This window comes from Elgaria multicarinata, chromosome 18 (genome assembly GCF_023053635.1).
Source record: "Elgaria multicarinata webbii isolate HBS135686 ecotype San Diego chromosome 18, rElgMul1.1.pri, whole genome shotgun sequence".
NCBI lineage: Eukaryota > Metazoa > Chordata > Lepidosauria > Squamata > Anguidae > Elgaria > Elgaria multicarinata.
In genome coordinates, this window is record NC_086188.1 from 2663299 (window position 1) to 2687332 (window position 24034).

Here is a 24034-nt window from a genome sequence, read left to right on the forward strand (position 1 = left end):
CCGCCACCGCTGCCCACCTCCCCACCCAGGTCGGAGAGCTTCTTCCGCTCTCCGCCCCGCCTTCTTCCGCCGAGTGGCTCTTTCACCGGCAGCAGGAGGCCGGCGGGGAGGTGGGCAGCGGCGGTGGCAAAGACGCGGCCGGATTCCCCAGCCGCCTCCTCCTCCTCCTCCTCTTCCAGGGCAGGATCTACACAATCGCTTTCGGGGCGCACTGCAGGCGCATGCAAGCACCTTCAGTGCGCTGTGTAGATCCGCCCCTAGTCAATGTATTTGTGTCCCACATTGTCCACAATAGGTGGTGCTTAAAGCAGTTCACAGGACCAACGAATGCCATCACCATAATTGTACTTGGTTAACTATAACGGTAACTCAATTACAGTTCATATATTACTTATTTAGAATTCTTACACCCTGCTCCTCCTCCAAAGAGAACACACAGCGGTGTACAATATTAACCAAGCAACCATAAAATCATACCGTCACACTAAAAGGATGGAAATACGACAGTAGTAATCTAACCTAAAACACTCAAACCAACAGGTCAGGAACCCAATATTTGTGTAAATAAAATGTTATTTAAGGGCACAATCCTATGCTTGTTTAGATGGAGGGGGAAAGTCCTGCATTTCCCAGCATGTCTTACTGGGGAACGCTGGGAGTCGTAGGACCTTTTTCTGCCTAAACATGCATAAGATTGCGTCCTAACTTACGTTTAAAATAGTCACAGTGGGGCTACTCCTTTCTTGGCAGGGAGATTCACAAACGGGGGGCCACCACTGAGAAAGCCCTGTCTCGGTTTCCTCATCCTTCTCACCTTCTTTATGGAGGGGACCATGAGCAGGACATTTCCTGCCAATCTGAGAGCCCAAGGGGGAATCCGCACGTCGTTCTGAGATCGCTTCTAAGCGACCCCAGTGCGGCATGAAAGCGAGCGTGTAACTTGCCTTTTGAAGAGCCGACGAAGATACGTCATTCCCGCCGCCCCCCGCCGCCCCCCAACTCCCTCCTCACCGGCTGGGACGGAGAGCTCGGGGGAAGAAGGCGGGGTGGAGAGCTTCTTCCGCTCTCAACCCTGCCTTCTTCAGCTGAGCTCTCCTCGCCGGTCAGCGAGGAGGGAGTTGGGTGGCGGCGGGGGGCGGGAAGAACGTCTCTTCGTCGGCTCTTCCAAAGGCAAGTTACACGCTTGCTTTCACACCGCACTGGGGTCGCTTAGAAGCGATCTCGGAACGACGTGCGGATTCCCCCCTAGTGTGGTTCTCAGTGGCCAGCTGTGGTGGGCAGTGCCAGTTCGGAGCCTTGGAGTACTTCTGTGGCCTAGACAACCCTCTAAGCTTCAGCTCTACTGCCTTGTCACAGCTGGGGGTTCCTCGTTCCTAGCTCTTAATAGCAACAGTCATTGGGAGCTGAGCATTTTTTGTTCGTATTGGCCGGAGGGTCAGCGATACCGCCGAAATATCTGTGTTCTTCTCCCTGGGAAATGAATTTGAGCGAGGCCAATTACTAGGGTTAGCAGTTACATCCAGTTCTGCTAACGCTGGTTTATGGTTGAGTCCGCCTTCTGCTGGGGTGGGGACGCAGCCTGACCCCGAAACCTGAGATTCCTTTAAGAGGGTAGCTGCTCTTTTGAGGGCCTCACCTTTGTCTGCGTGTTGTTGCTTGACCTGCTTCTTCCTGCTGTCTTTCTGGATCAGGAAGCCTCTTTTGAATACCTGCAGAACGAGGGCGAACGGCTGCTCCTGGAGGCCATGGACGAGCTGGAGGTGGCCTTCAACAACACCACGGTTCGCACTGACTGCAACCACATCTTCCTCAACTTCGTCCCCACGGTTGTCATGGATCCTTCCAAGGTCTGCCCCTCTCTCTCTCTCTCTTTCGCTCCCCCTTCTGCACCCAGGAAGGTGATTGGGCTTGCCGAGACAGAGGATCGTATTTCTTTATTCACTTATTATTTAATTTGCTATTTTTATTTTAATTGTTATTATTTTAGGGTGCGATCCTCTGGGGTTACTGCCCATTAGATGGCAGACTCCAAGCTTGGGCTGTTGCCAGCAGGGTGGGGAAGAAGGCAGAGGTGATTTCATCTCCTGTTCCTCTTTTAAAAACAAACAAACCATGGCAAAATTGACAGCAATCATGAGAGATAAATCAACAGTCTCATTTATACCCGAATGGAAACCTCTGATAGAATTTTTGCAAGAAACAGAGAAAAATGATGTATTTGTCTCTGGATTCAACGTATGAGAAATAGTTAACTTGGAAGAAAGAAATGAATTTGATTATTGTGTTACATGTATTAACAAGGAGAGAATATAATTTATATCTCTGATGTGTAGAGAGCCGAAAACATACCTTAACCTTGGTTTATGTATTTCCTTTTTTCTTTGAATTTCTTTCTTCTTATTATTTGTTATTGTCTTTTTTTTTCTTTTTCCCTTTCCCCCCTTTTTCCTTGTGTGTTCATTTCTCTTAGATGTAATGTCTTTATGCAATGCTTTTATGTCGTATATGGTTATGAAACAATAAAAAAAGTTTAAAAATAAATAAATAAATAAATAAAAATAAACCCAGCGAGGTGGGCCTCTGAGCCGATCTAGCTCATAGAGAGCTTCGGCTATTGGGCGGTATAAAAATGTAATAAATAAATAAAAAAAAATAAAAATTTAACCAGTGGTGGGTGGGGACCAGCGACAGGGAGACCATAGGATCCCGTGTATCCTGGCTTCTCCTCTCCCCTCCCTTCTCTGCCCACTGGAACGCCCCTTTTCGACGTCTACATGGTCGTTGTGAAGCAGCTTATGTGGTTCGTTCTGCAACGGTGCGAGCATTACAGAAAGAACCACTGATGGTCAGATACCTTCTCATGAGGTCGCGTAAGTGTGCATGGCCTCAGAAGGGAATCTAACATATCCTGTGGGTCCTGGGATGCCCTGCCCATTATTCTTCTATTTGTATTTTTTAAATTCTTTATTCTTCTTATTGTTATTAGTAATAAATAGGTCCTTTTAATTATTATCTTCATTTTACTGCTGGCACTTCCAGATCGAGGAATCCGTGCGCGCCATGGTGATGCGGTATGGGAGCCGCCTGTGGAAACTCCGGGTCCTTCAAGCTGAAGTGAAGATCAACATCCGTTTGACGCCAACTGCACAAGCCGTCCCCATCCGCCTCTTCCTCACCGATGAGTCAGGATATTATCTGGACATCAGCCTCTATAAGGAAGTCAACGACCCCAGCACAGGGAGCGTAGGTGTCTTTGGGCTTCTCAACACAAGGTTTTTATCTCGCCGTTGGGATTGGTTCTTCACAGAGGTTTGCGGGTCCTTTACATGACGTCGTCACCTTCCTGGCCTCTCCTGTACTTTGTGACCATTTGTGCGGCTTTATTTTTAACAGGGATAATGAGTCATTTTTTTTAAAAAAATGGCGGTTCACAATTTAGCAGACAAGTTCCTCCTGGTCTTTGCAAACCGCCTGGATTGCAAACCGCAAGTGCCACGTTTTGGGGTAGCTTTGACTTCGTCAGAGGGAGGAAACGACCTGACGCTTTGCTTTGCATCCTTGATTAGATTATGTTTCACTCCTACGGAGACAAGCAAGGGCCCTTGCACGGGATGCTGATCAATACGCCCTACGTCACGAAGGACCTGCTCCAAGCCAAACGCTTCCAGGCCCAATCGCTGGGCACCACCTACGTCTACGACTTCCTGGAGATGTTCCGTCAGGTGAGCTGAGCCGGCCAGTAGCATCATGGCAAGCCGCCTTAGAGCGTTGGTCCAATGAAATTGTAATAAAGAGACAAAAGAATTGATAACGAATTTGCTGACGGCAGCAAGGTTAATGATATCTAGGAACTGGAAGGTTCAAGGGGATTACCATATAGAAGATTGGTATAAAGAGATATGGGACATTGCTATTAATGATAAATTAACATGTAATATAGAAGTGAGAAGAGGAGTAACAAAAACGAATGATTCTGAGGGAATATGGAAACAGTTCCTAGAATATGTTTTATCTAAGGGGAGTGGGAAACCGCCTCCAGAAGAAACAATGAGATTTTGGAAACAGGAATAGATCCCGGGGTGGGGTGGGGGGTGCACTTTTATGTTAAGTATGATTATGTCAACATTTTAATTAGAAAATATGTTATTAAGGTTACTCAACATTTATGTATTATGTTGGTTTTTTTTGTTATTGTATTGATGTATGTTTAAGTATTGAAAGAATAAAAACTATTTTTTTTAAAAAGAGCTTTGGTCCATCTAACCCAGTATTGTCGACACTGACTGGCAGCCGTAGCTCTCCAGGGTTTTGGGCAGGTTTTTCCCCCTTGTCCTATCTGGAGGTGTTGAACCTGGGAAGCAAGTGGGGGCTCTGCCACTGAGCCACGGCCCCTCCCTCTAAGCGCAGAGGGTATTTCTCTGTCCCCTGCTTCTCCTTCGATGTAGTTGAAGAAATACTTTCTATGCTAGCATGGAGACTGATGGCAGCATAGAGAGGGATCATGGCTCCTGCTGCTGCCGGGCCTTCCATACAGGAGTTGCCAGCTGTTGATCTGTTAAAACAACAAGAACTATAGGTCAGCTCTCTTGTTCCTTCCTCCTCAGGCTCTGTTCAAGCTGTGGGGTTCCACAGAAGGAGACGCCGCAGACGTCCTGACTTACACTGAATTGGTGCTGGATTCCCAGGGGCAGCTGCTGCAAATGAACAGACTACCTGGAGGAAATGAGGTAGGGTGGCTGCCAGGCTAGGTCCCGGCCCGATTCAAAGTGCTGGTACTAACATTCAAAGCCCTAAACAGCTTGGGGCCAGGTTCTTTGAAGGAACGCCTCCTCCCGTATGTACCTGCCCGGACCTTAAGATCATCTTCAGGGGTCCTTCTCCGTGAGCCCCTGCCAAAGGAAGTGAGGCAGGTGGCTACCAGGAGCAGGGCCTTCTCCGCTGTGGCACCCCGGCTGTGGAACGAGCTCCCCAGAGAGGTTCGCTTGGCACCTGCATTGTTTTCCTTTCCTCGCCAGCTGAAGACCTTTTTATTTTCTCAGTATTTTAACACTTAATTTAACCATACCACTTCAACAGATGCAGATCCCAACTCCTCAAATGTTAATACTCAAAGTGCTGATACTAACATTCAAAGCCAGCTTGGGGCCAGGTTCTTTGAAGGAACGCCTCCTCCCGTATGTACCTGCCCGGACCTTAAGATCATCTTCAGGGGTCCTTCTCCGTGAGCTCCTGCCAAAGGAAGTGAGGCAGGTGTCTACCAGGAGCAGGGCCTTCTCTGCTGTGGCACCCCAGCTGTGGAATGAGCTCCCTAAACCTACATTATAGCTGTGGAATGAGCTCCCTAAACCTCCCTAAACCTACCCTGGCACCTACATTATATTCTTTTAGACGCCAGCTGAAGACCTTTTTATTTTCTCAGTATTTTAACACCTAATTTAACTTAAATTTAAACTTTGCTGTTTTAATTCCCGTATTTTAATCTATATCAATTTCTGCTGCGTGGTTTTAATCCTGGTTGTGCTTTTTATATTGTATTTTGTATTTGTGCTTTTAGATTGTTGGTTGTTTTTATTATGCTTTTCATGGTTTTAATTTCTGTGAACCACCCAGAGAGCTTCGGCTGTTGGGCAGTATAAAAATGTAATAAATAAATAAAATAAATAAACAAACTACGGAGAACAGGTAGGGAGGAAAGCTGGCAGGCTAGAGGATGTTGAGGTGAGGCCGTTGCTGAAGCCTTGAGGGCCGCAGGGCCCCCGCTCAGGAGATCTGAGGAAGCGGCATAAGCTCAGAGCCACCATTCTGCCCCCTTAACAAGTATTCTTATCCTCAGTTGAAAGAAATTGGTGCCAAATTTGTTCCGTAACCTCTCCTTTTTACGCATTCCTCCCCTTTTTTTTAAAAAAAAAATGCACTGCCAGATTGGAATGGTGGCCTTCAAAATGAAGCTGAAAACCCCTGAGTACCCCAAAGGCCGTGACATCGTGGTTATTAGCAATGACATCACGTACAAGATCGGGTCGTTTGGGCCGGAAGAAGACCTGCTGTTCTTGCGTGCCTCGGAGCTGGCCCGCGCGGAAGGCATTCCCAGGGTCTACATTGCCGCCAACAGCGGCGCCCGCATTGGGTTTGCCGACGAGATCAAGCACAAGTTCCAAGTGGCTTGGGTGGACCCTGCAGATCCCTACAAGGTATGGGGGCTGTTGACAGGCTCAACTTGGGAAGAAGTGGACACAGGCACAGTTGTCGAAGCTGAGGCATTGCTGGAAGGTCCCAGATATATTCCCAATTCTCCACGGCCCAGAGATCCCTCTGAGCTACGGGTGCACAGCTTTTGTTAAATCCATTCTGTCTGTCTTTCACAGACATCTTTCTTCTATCATCTTACTCACTGACAGAATCGTGGGTTGTTTTTATCAGAATTTCATTCTACTTGCACTAATGCTTAATGTGAAGTAGCATTAACTTGCATTAATTAATGTGCATTAGCGCAAATGTGAGCACAAATTTGCCACCCACCCACCTCGAAGTTGCCCTGAATAGGCTTTTTTTGATCCCTCACTCTGATTAGGTATGGGCTATATACCGTCACTCTAAACTAGCTTTGTGCCCTCAGTAACATCGCACATAGCCAAATCTGATTGGCTACATGGTGTTATGACATCAGCACACTGACCATTATTCAGCTTGTTTTGTCTCCCTTGTCTCGGCACTTTGCCTCCTCTGAGCCCAGTTCCTTAATGATGATGTTAGCATAGGTGCCTCCATTTTCTAAAGGAAGCTATGAAGTAGCCATTATACAGCAGGCGAAATGTCACGTACCCGAGGGTGTTTTCAAGAGTGTCTTCTTGTATCTGTCTTATCCAACGAAAACAGTGGCTTCGGCTCCAGGCAAAAGTTAGCTTACTGTAACTTACTGTGAGCAAAGGGATTGTTTAGCAAAAGATGAGAAGGTTCCAGTGTTACGTTCTGATTGGCTCACGCTGCTACTGGGAACTACCCCTTTCAAGCTTCAAATGCTGTGCTGAATTCCCTATTCTCTGCCTGACTGCTCGCCTTCAAGAGACCAGACCTTGATAACTAATCAATAAAGCGCTGGAAGTGTGGAGTTGTGCTTAGTTGCTGTTTGGATCCCGTCCCTGGGTGAAGAACATTTGTATAACAATGACATTTCAAAATGGTGGGCCCAGTTTCTCCCATCTGACTTCGTCCATCTTTTCCTGTAGGGATTCAAGTACCTGTACCTAACCCCACAGGACTACACCAGGATCAGCTCCATGAACTCTGTTCACTGCGAACACGTGGAGGAAGCGGGCGAGTCGAGGTAAGAGTGTCTTACTTCAGCCTTCCTATCCGTAAGAAACCCAACTGAGGAACTCTGTGTGTGTGTGTGTTTTGCATTGCCCAGCTCTGTCTTTTGGCCCTCGTGGCCCCCCGTAGGTACATCATAACCGACATTATCGGTAAAGAGGAAGGCTTCGGCGTGGAGAACCTAAGAGCATCGGGCGCCATCGCTGGGGAATCTTCTCTCGCTTATGACGAAATTGTCACCATTAGCATGGTACGACTTGACACCTTCCGTTGTAGCGCTTGGACATAATGCTGTAGTTATCCAATAGCTGTTGGACAAGCGGGACTGCTTCGGCTTTCTAAGCAGACGTGTAGCCTTTGATTTCTCAGAAATAACTCGGTTCCTGCGCTTGTTTCTCGGTAGGTGACCTGCCGCGCCATTGGGATTGGGGCCTACCTCGTGAGGCTTGGCCAGCGAGTCATCCAGGTGGACAATTCCCACATTATTCTGACGGGATTCGGTGCTTTGAATAAGGTAGCAAGCGGGGCTGGTTTTGTTCTTTTAGCTTGCCCTTCTACAATTGGCGCCCTGCAGAGGTGCAGGACTACAACCTCCATCACTCCCGGTCAGGATTATGGGAGTTGTAGTCCAACACATCTGCAAGGTGCCAGGATGGAGAAGGCCGTTTTAGTTCCTGTTGTGTTCTGTTGTTTAGATTCTCCTCAGAACGGAGAGGAGAATCTAAGGAAAAGAGTCGAAATTGATGTAGGACTTTTCTAGACAAGGTTTTTCACTTGCTGCTTTAGCCCTGCTTCTGTTTCCGGATTCCTTGTGGTATTAAGAACAGATCCGTTTGGGTTGGTTTTAGATTTCCCTTCTCTGCCTTTCTGTATGTTCCCGCTACATAACCTCTAGGTGGCGCTATGGCATAGTGGAATTGTGCAATTGCAACTACACCAGTGTTTCATTCCGACATTCCCCTAAATGCCAGATTTTCCTCAGTCAAAGAAATCCTCTGTAAATGCTTGGAAAACATGAGAGAGGCCTTGGAGGATTCCGACGTTGTCTGAAGCGCCCACAATTTATTTATTTTATTTATTTATTTATTACATTTCTATACCGCCCAATAGCCGAAGCTCTCTGGGCGGTTCACAGAAATTAAAACTGTAATAAAACAACCAACAGTCTAAAAACACAAATACGAAATACAGTATAAAAAGCACAACCAGGATAAAACCACGCAGCAGAAATTGATATAAGATTAAAATACAGAATTAGAACAGTAAAATTTAAATTTAAGTTAAAATTAAGTGTTAAAATACTGAGAGAATAAAAAGGTCTTCAGCTGGCGACGAAAGGAGTACAGTGTAGGCGCCAGGCGGACCTTTCTGGAGAGCTCGTTCCACAGCCGGGGTGCCACAGCGGAGAAGGCCCTCCTCCTAGTAGCCACCTGCCTCACTTCCTTTGGCAGGGGCTCACGGAGAAGGGCCCCTGTGGATGATCTTAAGGTCCAGGCAGGCACATATGGGAGGAGGCGTTCCTTCAAATAACCTGGCCCCACAAACTACTGAGAGTGAGGAATGGCGAGCTCACAATAAAACCCTTGTCTAGAAAAGCTCATAGTCGTATTGGAGGAATGAAAAGGGTGTGTGAATGGGCTTATTTGCCTGCAGGCTCGCAGAGTGAAATGTGTTCTGTTACGTTTCAGTGTTCTATGTCTAAAGCTTGCTGGGCTCTGAGTCTTTGAGAAGGACATGATATTTACTGGCTTGGGTTTGTCGTTTGGGCCAGGTCTTGGGCCGCGAAGTGTACACTTCCAACAACCAGCTGGGAGGAGTGCAAATCATGCACAACAATGGCGTCTCCCACGTGACTGTCCCGGATGACTTTGAAGGCGTTTTCGCCATCTTGCAGTGGCTCTCGTACATACCGAAGGTACATTTAGGGTGATGGAGAAACAGCCTGCTGAAATGTCTGGTCGTTGTATAATTCCTCTCTAATAATTCCTCCTCTTTATTATCATTCTTTTTAACAGGATGATGATGATGATAAGAACTTCAATATTTTAGTCAATCAATGAATTATTTTCCTGTTTGTTTCCTTGCCTGTAAACAAACACATCTATATATTGAAAAAAAATAAGGTCTTACGATAAAGCGTTTCTGACTAGACCAGCCTTCCTCAACCTGGGGCGCTCCAGATGTGTTGGACTACAACTCCCAGAATGCCGCAGCACATCTGGAGCGCCCCAGGTTGAGGAAGGCTGGTCTAGAATGAATGAAATCTTTATTGCTAAAAGCGATAAGCCGTCACAATTTGACAAAGTTAGAAAAATAAAATACAAGTAAAAAGGTGAGCTGAAGTAAATGGAATAAACATAATTTAAAGTAAAATAAAAATGCTAAACAAAAATACAAGAATATAAAAATACAAGATCACATTTAGATGAGTGAAGAGCTCCCCAGTGGGGGTCCTAGAACAAAACATAAAAAGGGCAAAATCTCCAGCTCTTACTTGCAGCCAAGGCAAATTTTGCTACCAGAGCAGTAATAAATACGTTATTGCCAGCCAGCAAGATACAGATTTGCTCAAAGGAATGTTGGTTAGAAAGGTAGCAAAGAATGTAATCGAGAAATTTGGTCTCTGCAACTTAATTGATCAATGATTCATGGATTATTTTAACACAACCACATACAAAACCCCACAGGTGGTGGGGCTCCATCTTAGAAGAGGCATCTCCCTTCTCTCCTTCCTGCATAAGAAGGAATGCTTCTTTCACGGTAGCTGTTGCTGTGGCACGTGCTGATACCTTGTGGAACGTTTGTTCCCCCCCTTCAGAGCTCTTCTTTATTCACATGCACGTTTATGCAAACAGATCGACTGAATCAACTAAAACTCGTGACTAATTGAATAAGGTTCCCTTGATCAGGATGGCTTTACATTATCAAAATTAAGGAGCTCCAGTTCTTCCCTTCCTGGTCGCCTTCCAATGGCTGCTTCTTTGTGTAAAACGGGCTTAAGAGATGTTTCTTCTTGTAGGACAATCACAGCCCGTTGCCTATTACCCCCGTGAGTGACCCCATTGAAAGAGAAATTGACTTCGTCCCTTCCAAAGCCCCTTACGACCCCCGGTGGATGCTGGCAGGGAGACCTCACCCCAGTAAGTACATGCCGCCCGTCCAGCTTAACGGTGGTACTGAAGGGTTGCAAAAACGCAAGCATGCAAACTAGCTTCCGAGTCAGAAGTTCCTTGATTACTGTTTCCTTACGATCAATTTAACCAAACTGAATGCTAAATACAACAAAGGAAAGAACTATATATTGCATCGTTGTGAGATGTGTGAGAAAATATGTGGTAGTTATGAAAGAGAAAGCAAAGGGCCATAAGCTAAGTTGCAAAACCATGATTGAAAGAAAAAGTCTAGAAGTAAGGTGAGCAATATACAATTTTTTGACCTCCGCTTCCGTGTGGCATGTATGTTTGTTCGTTTTTTCGGAGCCCAGTTTAACATCATTTTTTAAAAGTTTCTGGTTATCATGGTTAAAAATCTGAAGGAGAAAACCTTGATGGATCAGAAATGAAGAAACACTAATGAAGCTTCAATTAATCATCTGGTTCCTCCCCCCCCCAATCCTTATGATTTATATAAGAAGATTTATATTTGAAGTCCATACCTGATTTTATTTCCTCAAGGGCTGAATTGGGTATTCTCACATTTTTCCCTCCAGTTGTAGAGTTAAAGATATTGTAGAATAAGTACAGTGTTAAGGCAGAGGTAGTACTCTGTGCCCCGTGGGCACCCGTGCCTCCGCCTTTCCTCTCTGTCATGGCCACGAGGAGGAGATCCAGAAGCTTTCGTACAGCATAGTCTAGTACTGCATCCCAAATCTAAACTGTAGTTAAAGTTAACTACGGTTAGGTGAAACTAGCCACCTTCATAAACTATGGTTTGAAGTTGGCTTGTTTCAACTAACCATAGTTAGGACTAAGTTTGTCTGGCGTTGGACATAAGCTTTCCTGCAGTAATTCTAAAGCAGAAGTAGTAGCTTTTGAACTCCTCCTTCCAGCCACGTCAGAAGGGGAAGCGTGTGAGTCCGTCTCACTATGGCTCATTCCGAAACGCCAAACCCGTTTTCAGTGCTAGGCCTGAACCAAGGCCTCTCTGAGCCTGGAATTAGATTCTCAAGACGTCTTCTGGTTGCAATTTGTTCCTTCCATCCCTGCGTCCCTTCTTCTTGCTATGCAATTTCCCCAGTTTCGCATACAATGAACGCAGCATGTATTATAGAAGTTCCTCGCTTCCAAAGGCCACGCTTGAACCCTTCTGACTGCGTTTTCGTTTTGTTTTGCTGTCCAGCTGTGAAAGGAGCGTGGCAGAGCGGCTTCTTTGACCACGACTCTTTTACAGAGATCATGCAGCCGTGGGCGCAGACGGTGGTGGCCGGCAGAGCCAGGTACCAGCAAGGAGCTCACGGTTTCTTGAGACAGTTGAGGGAAAGGGTGGGGTAGCTGGAGACCTTCCTTGCAACATCGTTTGAGCCTGGTTGGGAGGTGGTCCTTTTCTAAAACTGGCCATTTAGTTGTCGGTTTGTTGCACTTGTGTGCCACTTCTCACCTAAAAAGACCCTGAGGGCAGCTTACATATAAGCCCTGTTCAAAAGACACCTTAAACCACTGCAGTTGTTCACAAACTGCGTCAGCGCTGGGTATCACAGAACGCTGCGCTTGTTGCATGAGAGGCTCCAGGCTGCTATCAGCTAAACCCTTGGTTTAAGGTGTCTTCTGAACAGGGCCATTATCAATTAAACGAGAGCGTCTCTGCCCGCAGGCTTACAGTCTAAAAAAGACACGACACACAAGGAAAAAAGGAAGAGGGAGAAAACGGTTTCTTTCAGCAGGGCTGGTGAAATGGCCTTGCTCTCCTTTGTATCTTCGTCCGTACGGCCTGCTGGAATGACAGAACTAAGGCAGGTGTCATTTCTGCCCTCGCTGTTACACGGTGGCCTTTTAATATTGGGTGCAGAATCCAACATAACGCAAGTCTACCCTTATAGGTTTTCTATACATTAAATAGTTTCTAGTCTTATGGATGCTAAGATTAAGCTTGAAACCGTATGGGCTAGTTCAAGTTTGCTTCCCCCCACTGTTGCTTCTAGAAACAGAATAAATAATGCATTCATTTCATTTATTATATTTCTATACCTCCCCGTAGCGATGTTCTCTGGGCGGTTCATAAAAATTAAAAACCATTAAAATGCATTATATCAATCATTAAACCATTCGTGTAAGGAGACAGTACACACAATAACATATATATATAATGTTCTAATGCAAAACGTGCACTTGAAGTCATAAAATCATAAAATAGCAGAGCTGGAAGGGGCCTATAAGGCCATCGAGTCCAACCCCCTGCTCAATGCAGGAATCCACCCTAAAGCATCCCTGACAGAGGGTTGTCCAGCTGCCTCTTGAAGGCCTCTAGTGTGGGAGAGCCCACCACCTCCCTAGGTCATTGGTTCCATTGTCGTACTGCTCTAACAGTCAGGAAGTTTTTCCTGATGTCCAGCCGGAATCTGGCTTCCTGTCACTTGAGCCCGTTATTCCGTGTCCTGCAGTCTGGGAGGATCGAGAAGAGATCCTGGCCCTCCTCTGTGTGACAACCTTTTAGTATTTGAAGAGTGCTGTCATGTCTCCCCTCAGTCTTCTCTTCTCCAGGCTAAACATGCCCAGTTCTTTCAGTCTCTCTTCATAAGGCTTTGTTTCCAGTCATATATAATACATGGTGTGTGTTTTAAATGAAATTGGGCTGGCAAAAGTTTGTGGGAGTAGAATCTGAGGTATTTCTTATTTACGTATTTATTTATCTCTGCGCTGAGTACACCCAGTCCTGGAATAACCCTCTGCTTTTCCCCCTCCGGAATCTCTGCAGGCTGGGGGGCATCCCAGTGGGCGTGATCGCTGTAGAGACCCGGACGGTGGAGTTGGCGGTACCAGCCGACCCAGCAAACCCAGACTCCGAAGCAAAGGTCAAGAGAATGACTTTGTCCTGTCAAATCCATCACCATTTGCATTGTAGCACACGTGTTTATCATTTCCATGTTCTTCTCGAAGTCTTTAAAAGGGGGTTGGATCAATTCCTGGAGGCGAAGGCTATCCATGGCTACTAGCCCTGATGGCTGTGTGCTGCCTCCAGTATTTGAGGCAGGAAGCCTGGGTGCACCAGTTGCTGGGGAACATGGGTGGGAGTGTGCTGTTGCACCATGTCCTGCTTTGTTGGTACTATCCAGATTCAAAGGGTTAAGGAAAAAGACAATTTTAACAGGTTTTATCACATAAATACAATTCAACAACTGTATTAAACAATTAAAGTGCACTGGCATCTACTGTATACATCTGATTGCATCAACGGTATACAAGAATACCAAAAGAGAAATTAAAAAGCAGGTCAAACGCGTTTCGACACTGGGCTGTCTTCTTCAGTGACCCCTGCAAAGATTGAAACATACAAAGACACTCATTTAAAATACTATACTAAAGGGGAAGCAAATAGCAGAAAGATATGTAACCCAAATTGAGCCAAATATTTTAATGTATTGCGTAGTGCCTTGACCTACCAAGCTGCCTCCAGTGTTCGAGGTAGTAAGCCTGGGTGCACCAGTTGCTGGGGAACATGGGTGGGAGGGTGCTGTTGCACCATGTCCTGCTTGTTCATCCCTGGCCGATGGCTGGTCGGCCACTGTGTGAACAGAGTGCTGGACTAGATGGACCCTTGGTCTGATCCAGCATCAGGGCTCTTCTGATGTTCTTTGTTTAAGCTCCTTACTTACAGCAGGGATGGGCAAATTCCATCCCTCCAGATACTTTGGCCTACAGCTCCCATGCTCCCCACCACTGCCTATGCTGTATAGGGCTGATGCGAGTTGTAAGCCAAAACATCCGTGTCCTCTTCAGCAGCGATGCCTCCCTTGAAACCTGTGCCGTACTCATTCCGTGTGTCGGAAAGGGATTTGTGCATAAAGCCCAACCTAAACCTGTGCATTCCTTTCCAAAGGGCAAACAATTCCTGGTAAATTCCCAGGAGCTATTGATTAACCCTACGTGAACTAAATTCCACCTGCTTACTTTTTCTTTCCTTTCCTGGATCTTTTTGGGGGTGGCTTTGTAGATATTTGCTAAATATCCCAGGAGCTATTGATTAACCCTACGTGAACTAAATTCCACCTGCTTACTTTTTCTTTCCTTTCCTGGATCTTTTTAGGGGTGGCTTTGTAGATATTTGCTAAATATCCCAGGAGCTATTGATTAACCCTACGTGAACTAAATTCTACCTGCTTACTTTTTCTTTCCTTTCCTGGATCTTTTTTGGGGGTGGCTTTGTAGATATTTGCTAAATATCCCAGGAGCTATTGATTAACCCTACGTGAACGAAATTCCACCCGCTTACTTTTTCTTTCCTTTCCTGGATCATTTTTTGGGGGGCTTTGTAGATATTTGCTAAATATCCCAGGAGCTATTGATTAACCCTACGTGAACGAAATTCCACCTGCTTACTTTTTCTTTCCTTTCCTGGATCTTTTTTGGGGGTGGCTTTGTAGATATTTGCTAAATATCCCAGCCTGACTCCTTCTGTTTGCTCTTCTCTAGATAATCCAGCAAGCTGGCCAGGTCTGGTTCCCAGATTCGGCTTTCAAAACAGCCCAGGCTATTAGGGACTTTGACCGAGAGCGCCTTCCCCTCTTGATTTTCGCCAACTGGAGGGGATTCTCCGGTGGAATGAAAGGTAACTTGAGTTTGGCACCGTCCAGGAGCTTCCGTTTGCTCCCGCACCCTGCTGCTGACACTCCTGACTTCTCTTTGCAGACATGTATGACCAGGTGCTCAAGTTCGGGGCGTACATCGTCGACAGCCTGCGGCAGTTCAAACAACCGGCACTGGTTTACATCCCCCCACATGCTGAGCTCCGGGGAGGCTCCTGGGTGGTGATTGACCCAACCATCAATCCTCTCTACGTGGAACTTTATGCAGATAAAGAGAGCAGGTAGGTAACCCCGGTAAGATTAAATAAAATAAATCAGATGAATTCAGCAAGCTGCTGGAGAGGTTGTCAAAAGAAAGGAACGTATTTACATATGTGGTGGGAATTTGTACACAAATTATGGGAAATGGTGTTTAATGAGATCAAAGAAATTTTAGGAATGGAGATTGAAGAGACACCTACAGTGGCAGAATTGAATTGGAGAATTGAATTGTAATAAAGAGACAAAAGAATTGATCACGAATTTGTTAACAGCAGCAAGATTAATGATATCCAGGAACTGGAAGGTTCAAGGGGATTATCATATAGAAGATTGGTATAAAGAAATATGGGATATTGCTATTAACGATAAATTAACATGTAATATAAAAGTTAGAAGAGGAATGATAAAAATGAATGATTTTTAGGGAATATGGAAACAGTTTCTAGAATTTGTATTATTAAAGGGGAGAGGGAAAACACCTCCAGAGGAAGCAATGACATTTTGGAAACATGAATAAGATCCCTGGAACACAAGGAGATGGCTTCTGAGCATGCCTGGTGTGCCTTCTGAATTGCAGAGAGGCGTAGCAAAGTCCCCAAGTTACGACTTCTAGCAGTGGGCTGATCTGAACTTCTGAGGGCCAGGAGGCATCGGTGCCTCTGTGTTCCCAGTCCCTGACACGGAGCTTTGGACATGTCTAGGGTGATAGAAGCCACGGCAAACTTCTCTGGAGCCTCACCAGACATTGGTGGTTTTAAGCGCACGCTAGTGGCAGACTGTCCACGGCTGCTTCCAGGCAAGGCTCTTGTTGTCTCGTTGTCCTGCCTCATGCACAAGTTTTTGCCTGGAGAATTTGTAACCTTCCCATGTTTTCCCATCACTACATTATTATTATTGTTATTTCCGCAAGAAACCCATTAGGGACGGAAAGGCGGAATCACTGCAAGTGCCTTTGGACGGGTGACCCTCGGAGCCCCTGCCCTGCAGCGCTCCTGGGCCTCCACTCGGCAAAGAGTGCTGCAGAACCCCAGGGAGCGCCTCTGGGCTCTGACGCTGCTTTTGCAAAACGGCTCTGCTTCCTAGGGGAGGCATCTTAGAAGCTGAAGGCACCGTGGAGATCAAGTTCAGGAAGAAAGAGCTGCTCAAGACCATGAGGAGAATCGATGCCACCTATGCCAGGATTGCTCAGCAGCTGGGTAAGAGGAGAGGAAAAGGGCGATCTGTGGGTCGGGAGAGGGCGTGCCTCAAGGATGGAGCCCTGGTGGCATGCCGAAGGTTCCAGGTTCAATTCCCGGCAGCATCTCCAGGGAGAGCTAGGAGAGAATCCGGCCTGGAACCCTGGAGAGCCGCTGCTGCCAGTCAGTGTCGACAATACTGGGCTAAATGGTTCTGACTCAGTCTAAGGCAGATTCTGATGTCTCTCTGTTGCGTTCTCGCCACCCTGCTCCCTCACTGGGAAACATGGGCGAGAGGGTGCTGTTGCACTCGTGTCCTGCTTGTGGGTCCCTGGTCCACAGCCGGTCGGCCACTGTGTGAACATAACACTGGACCAGGTGATCCAGCACGGCTCTTCATAGGTTCTTATCCTGCCTGGTCCTGGACCTGCTTTGCACCTGCTTTCAAAGGCCGGGGAGCTGCCTTTCTTGGATGGAGCGAAGAGCAGGAATCCTTCTTTATTTGTCCTTGAGACTTGTCCTTCAAGTGCTCTCTGTTCCCTGGGATTTAACAGGTTCCCCTGAGCTCCCAGAAGCCGAGCACAAGGATCTGGAAAAGCAGCTGAAAGCACGAGAGGATTACCTCCTCCCCATCTTCCACCAGGTGGCACTGCAGTTTGCCGACCTTCACGACACCCCAGGAAGGATGCAAGAAAAAGGAGTCATTACAGTTAAGCAAATAGGTTGCTTTTCTCTCGTGCCCCCCCCCACCACCACATTTTCCCCAGCCCCCTGACTGTTTCTCTCCAGGCCCCGAAAGTACTAGGCGCCATTTTAACTTCATCACTGCATTCCCGGATTTGGACCCGAGATCGAATCCCGGCTAGATTTGCCTACCCCACTGTCTTGTGAATATCAACCCATAAAATTCCTTCGCCGATATTGATAACGACTTGTACCGATCTTTAAAACCAGTGTAAGCATCCCGTCTCATTCACCCTCTTCCAGGACATCCTGCAGTGGAAAAACGCCCGCACCTTCTTATACTGGCGTTTGCGGCGCCTTCTGCTGGAGGAGGTTGCGAAGGCAGAGATCCTGAACGCCAACAGCGAGCTCAGCAACAGCCACATCCAATCCATGCTGCGGCGCTGGTTCCTGGAGACGGAGGGGGCGGTGAAGGTGTGCGCCTTTGCTCTTTTGGGATCTTTGCGCCACCAACCTGAGGAGAGGTGGCCTTGCTTCTCCCGGCCCTGCTGTTGGACAGCCTGCTTCCTTCCCCGGTGCCCCCCTTTATAAAATCCTTACCCCCTCTGGTGTGAGAAGGCATTAGAGTGGGTTATGTCTCACCACCAGCCAGGAAAGCAGAGATCCCGTGACCAATTTATTATTACATTTATATCCTGCCTTTTTTCCCCTTCCTGCAAGGAATCCAAGGCAGCTTACATGGTCCTCCTCCTCTTCATTTTATCCTCACAACAACCCTGTGAGGTAGGTTAGGCTGAGAATCAGTGACTGGCCCAAGGCCTACCCAGTGAGCTTGGTGTCCGAGTGAGAAGAACTCGGATCTCCTGAGTCCTGTTCTCACAATCTAACTACACCACCACGCCGGCTCTCCAAAGACCTTTTGCCTTGGTCCTGCTGCATAGAATCATAGAATAGCAGAGTTGGAAGGGGCCTATGAGGCCATTGAGTCTGACCCCCTGCTCAGTGCAGGAATCCACCCTAAAGCATCCCTGACAGATGGTTGTCCAGCTGCCTCTTGAAGGCCTCCAGCGTGGGAGAGGCCACACCCTCCCTAGGTAACTGATTCCATTGTCATACTGCTCTAACAATCAGGAAGTTTTTCCTGATGTCCAGCTAGAATCTGGCTTCCTTTAACTTGAGCCCGTTATTCCGTGTCCTGCACTCTGGCCCTCCTCTGTGTGACAACCTTTTAAGTCTTTGAAGAGTGCTATCATGTCTCCCCTCGATCTTCTCTTCTCCAGGCTTTGTTTCCAGACCCCTGATCATCCTGGTTGTCCTCCTCTGAACATGCTCCAGCTTGTCTGCGTCCTTCTTGAATTGTGGAGCCCAGAACTGGACGCAATACTCTAGATGAGGCCTAACCAGGGCCGAATAGAGAGGAACCAGTACCTCATGTGATTTGGAAGCTATACTTCTATTAATGCAGCCCAAAACTGGAAGGGAAGCAACCAGCTTCCCTTCCAGTTCAATCCCAGCGTTTGACCTGGATAGAACTTGTGGATCTCTCTGCTCCTGCTTTGTCTATTAGGCCTTTTAACAAAAACCTGCTAAGTATGCTGCATAGAGAAGCTTCAGCCGTACCCTCTGTCTCCATTTCCCGTGAAATACCGCTGGGTCATTCATGGATCCTAATCAAGGATCCCATTTTGAAATGCAAACATCCCAATCTATTTTAAGGGGAGGGGGGGACTTTTCCAGGTGAAACAAAGTTTTGTGGATTAGAAGGACAGAGACTTTATGCAACTGATCCTACAGTTAGACTAATGTATCAGAAGGAGAAAAAACCAGCAAAATAGTGCAGTTCTAGTCAACCTGTAGGTACAATCTTATACAGACTTTTCTTATTAATGCTGGAGGTTGAGGAGGCTATTTTTAGTTTCCAGAGGCATAGCGGTGTTCACCTGTTGAAGCAAAAACGAGCCTTCAAGAAGCTACTAAACCCTTCGCAGCATTTTCAGACTTGGAGGCAGTTTGAAAAAAGTTTGTTCACTGCTCATGGTGTGCTTACTCCACCCACTTTTATCTTTGGTAAACAGGTTTGGCAGGGTTTTGTAACATTTCCAAAAACCTGCAAGACCTGTTGAACTGGAGGCGACAGTGAGACAGAAGAAATGTGTGTACCTTTTTAATCAAGCACCCCTCAAGCAATTCTCACCAATGATGATCTGTTTCCTAGCCTGAGTTCCACTCTGGTTTTTCTTTTAGGGCTACCTCTGGGATAATAACCAAGTCGTGGTGGAATGGCTTGAGAAACACTTGCAAGAAGAGGATGGGGCAAAATCAGCTATCCGGGAGAATATCAAGTACTTGAAGCGGGATTATGCCCTCAAGCATATCCGGAAGTGAGTACAGAGTTCTTTCAGTAAGCCATAGTGGGCTTCTGTTAAGTGGGACCGTACTTGGGCTGCTCTAAGCTGCCAGAACTGGAATATATTTATATGTTCTGGAAAGAGGCACAGGAATCTTGACGGATTATCTTGGGAATTGGGTATTTTATTTATTTATTTATTACATTTTTATACTGCCCAATAGCCAGAGCTCTCTGGGCGGTTCACAAAAAACTAATTTACATTGCAATTTCTATTTAAATGAAAATCCAAAATGAACTGGGTGTCTCTTTCACCATTTGGAAAAATGTGGTGGTTTCTTCTTTGAGAGCATATCCACATGAGCACTATTTATTTCTGCCATATCTGAAGAAGAAACTATGAACAGGAATGCATTCAAAGGCACCCCCCAACTCTCCCAATGGTGAAAAGAACCACTAGGTGATGTATTTTTTAAAAAACAAACACCCACCACAGTGCTGAATTGGAGGGATATACCAAGAGGTTTATACAATCACAGGCACTGTGGAGATGGTGAATCGAAAGACATTATTCTACTTTTCAAAATACCAGAGCTGGTATGAACCACTGAAGCCTGATTTGCAGCGAAGGAAGAAAGAACTGCTTCTTGTAATACTGTCACTACAGGGCGTTGTGATGGCCATCGACGTAAATGGCTTTAACCAAAAAGGAATGGATGATTGAACTAGCTAAAAAAATGGAAACTCCCTGGGTAGGAGCACTGTATCTCTGGTTTCTAGATACTGGGGAAAATGGGATAGCTTTGGAGATATTCCTGTCTGTTGTGACATGGATGTTGCATTTCTTAACATTCTTCTATACTGCTTCGTTTTCATCTTGTTTTACTTCTTGAGCAACAGATCTGCCCTTCTCTGTTTACGTTGTTCAACATCCAGAACTAGAGGCGGCTTTTTAACTCCAGGAATTAAGACTTTTCTCCCATGACCTCCTGCCTTACTTCTCTGTCCTGTACCTCCTGCAGCTTAGTTCAAGCAAACCCAGACATTGCCATGGACTGCATCATTCACATGACCCAACACATCACTCGTGCTCAGAGGACCCAGATCGCATGTCTCTTAGCAACCCTTGACAATCCTACCTCTTCTTGACCAACGCACTGCCACAGCAGGGAAGATCACATACCCATTGACAGGGAAACGCACAAAGATGGAATCAGCGAGCTCCTGTCCTGCCTGTCAAACTTGTGAATGGGACGGATCTATGGAAGAGTTCTTACTGTGGAGCCCAGACTGCCAGGACTTTGCTCAAGTGAAGACGTACTTCTAAGCTATCTGTGCCTACAATGAAGCAGCATTACATCCAGATAAGTGTTGTTTTTTATAATATAAAGTAGTATCTTTTTTTAAAAAAAACAACCCAAGTTTTCAGTTGTTGCTATCAACCATCTTCGTCAATAAGGTGTTTCTTTTTTAAAAATGACTCCAATAAAAACATGTTGAGGGGGAATTTTCCAGTAGCCGCTATCAAATCCACTATCCGTTGCCTTGGCAATACTTTCTAATAGTTTTTTTCTCCAAATTAAATTAGCATCCACACCTTCTTAGAACCACTTGCTTGTTTCTTAGCTGGGATCTGTGCCTTATCTGTGTGAGTAGATGCCATGGTGCTATTTAATGGATCCACAAGGTTAATAGAATTTGCCACAAGCGGAGAATTCAAAATACATCTTTTAAAAGGGGTCAATAATGTACAGGTTCAGTGTATCACGGACTCCATAACTTCAAGAGCGTGGTACATTTTATCCCAAAATTCTTGCATGAAAACATGAAGCCATATGCAGGACAAACCGGGTGATGCTTCAAGGAAATGTACGTTGTCAAAGCATATGCATTGGAGAGTGTTGCATTTCCCGACAGTTAAACTAACCCTTAATGTCCAAACCGGGCTGCTCATGGCTTATATATGTGTCATGCAGTTGGGGAGCATTTTGTGAGCATTAGTGACAGAGTTTTTCTAAAAGAAAAGATGGTTATAATTTTCTCCTTCGAGGAGGGAAGAATTGAGTGCAAGGAATGTACCTCTTTCTCATAGGAAAGGTGAACTATTGTGGGTGTTGTCACAGAGGGGAGGGCCCCCAAACCACTGTTCAACGAGCTGAGTTGCTCCAAATAAAAAAGCATGTTTACTAAAAATGACACTCTTGACTTTCCTTACGGACTTCACATACCTTTTGTCGTTGGAGAGTTGTGAAATAGATTCTTTAATGCTCTGAACAGTTCTAACTAGAGTTCATTCATTGTCATAAATCCGTTTCCTTTTCATTTCATCCTCCGTGAAACAGTTCAACCATCGACACACAGGCACACCTGCTCCCAAGACGCGCATTGCTATTTCGATGTATCTATTCATGCACTCATCTTTTAACAGTGTCTCTAGCATTAATCCATCTTTATTGAGATTTATTTCCATAAAAAACCAACAGCAATATGTTCTCGGGTGATAAGTCGGATCAGATAATCAGAATAGACATTACATTTTCCAAAGGGGACTTCCTAAAGCATTACGTTTCTCTTATTGGCCACCATTCTGGGTTTAGGCTGACATATTCCCATAAACCATTATAACTATATGGGACGGTGGGTGGGAGTTTTTTGGTTGATTCGTGTGTGTTTTGCTAATTTTCAACAAGTCAAGAAATGTCAGGGCGATTCCTGTGAAACAGGTATCTGATAGACAACCTGTGACTGCAACCCTAAAATGTAGACTTCACCAAAAAACCACACTGTTCTTATTTTATTGAGACATGAAAGGTATGTATCCATAGGTTAACAACACAAAACTGACAGTAACTTCTGTATCGACACTCTTGGGCTAATGCTGTGTGAATAAGTTCTTCCTTTTATTTATCCTGAATCTGCCACCCACCAGCTTCATGGGATAATGACCCCATTGGGTTCTAGTATTTTGAGAAAGGGCGAAAAATGTCTCCCTATCCACATTCTAAACACAATGCATAATTTTGTACACCTCTATCATGTCTCCTTTTAGGCTCCTTTTTCCAAGCTAAACAATAGTACATTTGTTATTTCTGGCAAAAAATAATAATCCAGCAAGTGTGTGTGGCTGAATCACCCTGGGAATTGCTTTAGACTTGGATTATTATCCTGAGATACTTGCCCTGACATATCATCTCTGAATCACGATTGGGTAAATAACTCCCAATTAAAAGGAACTTTCCCCATTCTTATATTCCTAGTCATAATGTAAAGCAAATGTTTTCTTCCAAATTTAAGTAGGTACCATGCTGTGAAAACTGAAGAGAATATAAAAATTCCATCCAATCACAGTACTTAAGTAACACATAATTAAAAAAAAAAAATACATCAAGGTTATACTGGCACCAAATAGCCTAAATACTACATTGTAAGTTTTAAAACCGTAAATTCAGTTTACCGTTCTTCTTGTTTGGTGGTCTTTTTTATTGTATTTTATTGTAAACAAGGGCTGCAATCCTGTACGTGCTTACTTGGAAGTAAACCCCTTTGAACACTTTGTGACATATTTCCCAGTAAGCATGCATAGGACTGAGTTGCAAAAAAGACACTTTTGTGTCAGCTGTTTAACCAATAGGCCTTTTCTACATGTAAAACAATATTTGGTCTCCCATAGAACATGTTATTTTTAAGTATCCAAAGTGCTTCTTTTAAAGATCAGTCTCAAAATAAAAGTCCCGAGTGTAATAATTGCTTTACAATATTTTGCCATGGTTTTGAATAATTAAATAAAGTTTTTTTTAAAAAAAATTACTGTAATGTTTTAACAAAAGTCAGTGCTGAATATACAATTCCTTTTTTTCTTCATAAAAATAAATTATAAATAAAATTTACAAACAGTAATACTGCCTAGCACAAGAATTAAGGAACACCCTACACACGGCTAGAATATCAATCTTAAATTCTTTCGCTTTTGTTTAAAAAGCCTAAAACAAGCCTGTTAATCCTAATATCCTATTCAGTATAACGTTCTTCATTTAGTACATTATTCATCCTGCAGCACAGGGCTCCTTCCTCCCTTGATATGAAAAACTTCCCTTTTAATTGCGTGTTTTGTTCTGATGCCTCTGCAGCTGCTCTACAAGCCTGGAGTGTTCCGTTAAGCAGGGAGCCACAATTTGCTGTCCAGTTTCTGTGAGGGAAATGAATGTCAGTTTGGCTGGGATTAAAACCTCCCATAAAGGATGACTGAGGCTTAGGAAGAATGACCCGGGAGGTAGAGAACTTCAAGGAGAAGGAAGTCTAAGGCAAAGAGGCTGAAGGATGCAGAGTAGGAAGTGGGCTGAGAGAGAGGAACTTGAAGGATATGGCTTGAAGAAAGGGCAGAGTTGATGAGCAACCTCTGAGACATGGTGGGTTCCTGGAGAAATTGCACAGTGCTAAAGAGCATAGGGGAAGCGAGAGACTGATGAAGGGACAGGTACATCTGAAGGACGTGAGAGAGAGCAGGCAGCAGCCTGAGAA

General features: G+C 45.3%; 1 protein-coding gene across 4 annotated transcripts in view; it reads left to right on the plus strand.

Annotated features, from left to right (window-relative positions):
- The window catches only part of ACACB (acetyl-CoA carboxylase beta), a 69597-nt gene extending 47888 nt beyond the window's left edge, over positions 1 to 21709 (plus strand). For all 4 annotated transcript variants that reach the window (XM_063144170.1, XM_063144171.1, XM_063144172.1 and 1 more), the window contains 19 exons: positions 1692 to 1847; positions 3040 to 3243; positions 3567 to 3722; positions 4605 to 4727; positions 5922 to 6191; positions 7227 to 7324; positions 7441 to 7561; positions 7715 to 7825; positions 9083 to 9226; positions 10331 to 10451; positions 11650 to 11746; positions 13222 to 13318; positions 14937 to 15072; positions 15153 to 15330; positions 16394 to 16506; positions 17040 to 17194; positions 17473 to 17643; positions 19414 to 19550; positions 20539 to 21709. In XM_063144170.1, the coding sequence (XP_063000240.1) occupies positions 1692 to 1847; positions 3040 to 3243; positions 3567 to 3722; positions 4605 to 4727; positions 5922 to 6191; positions 7227 to 7324; positions 7441 to 7561; positions 7715 to 7825; positions 9083 to 9226; positions 10331 to 10451; positions 11650 to 11746; positions 13222 to 13318; positions 14937 to 15072; positions 15153 to 15330; positions 16394 to 16506; positions 17040 to 17194; positions 17473 to 17643; positions 19414 to 19550; positions 20539 to 20665 (2715 nt within the window). In that variant the 3' untranslated portion in view covers positions 20666 to 21709. The remainder of the gene's footprint in view (positions 1 to 1691; positions 1848 to 3039; positions 3244 to 3566; positions 3723 to 4604; positions 4728 to 5921; positions 6192 to 7226; positions 7325 to 7440; positions 7562 to 7714; positions 7826 to 9082; positions 9227 to 10330; positions 10452 to 11649; positions 11747 to 13221; positions 13319 to 14936; positions 15073 to 15152; positions 15331 to 16393; positions 16507 to 17039; positions 17195 to 17472; positions 17644 to 19413; positions 19551 to 20538) is intronic.
- Positions 21710 to 24034: the final 2325 nt, after the last annotated feature.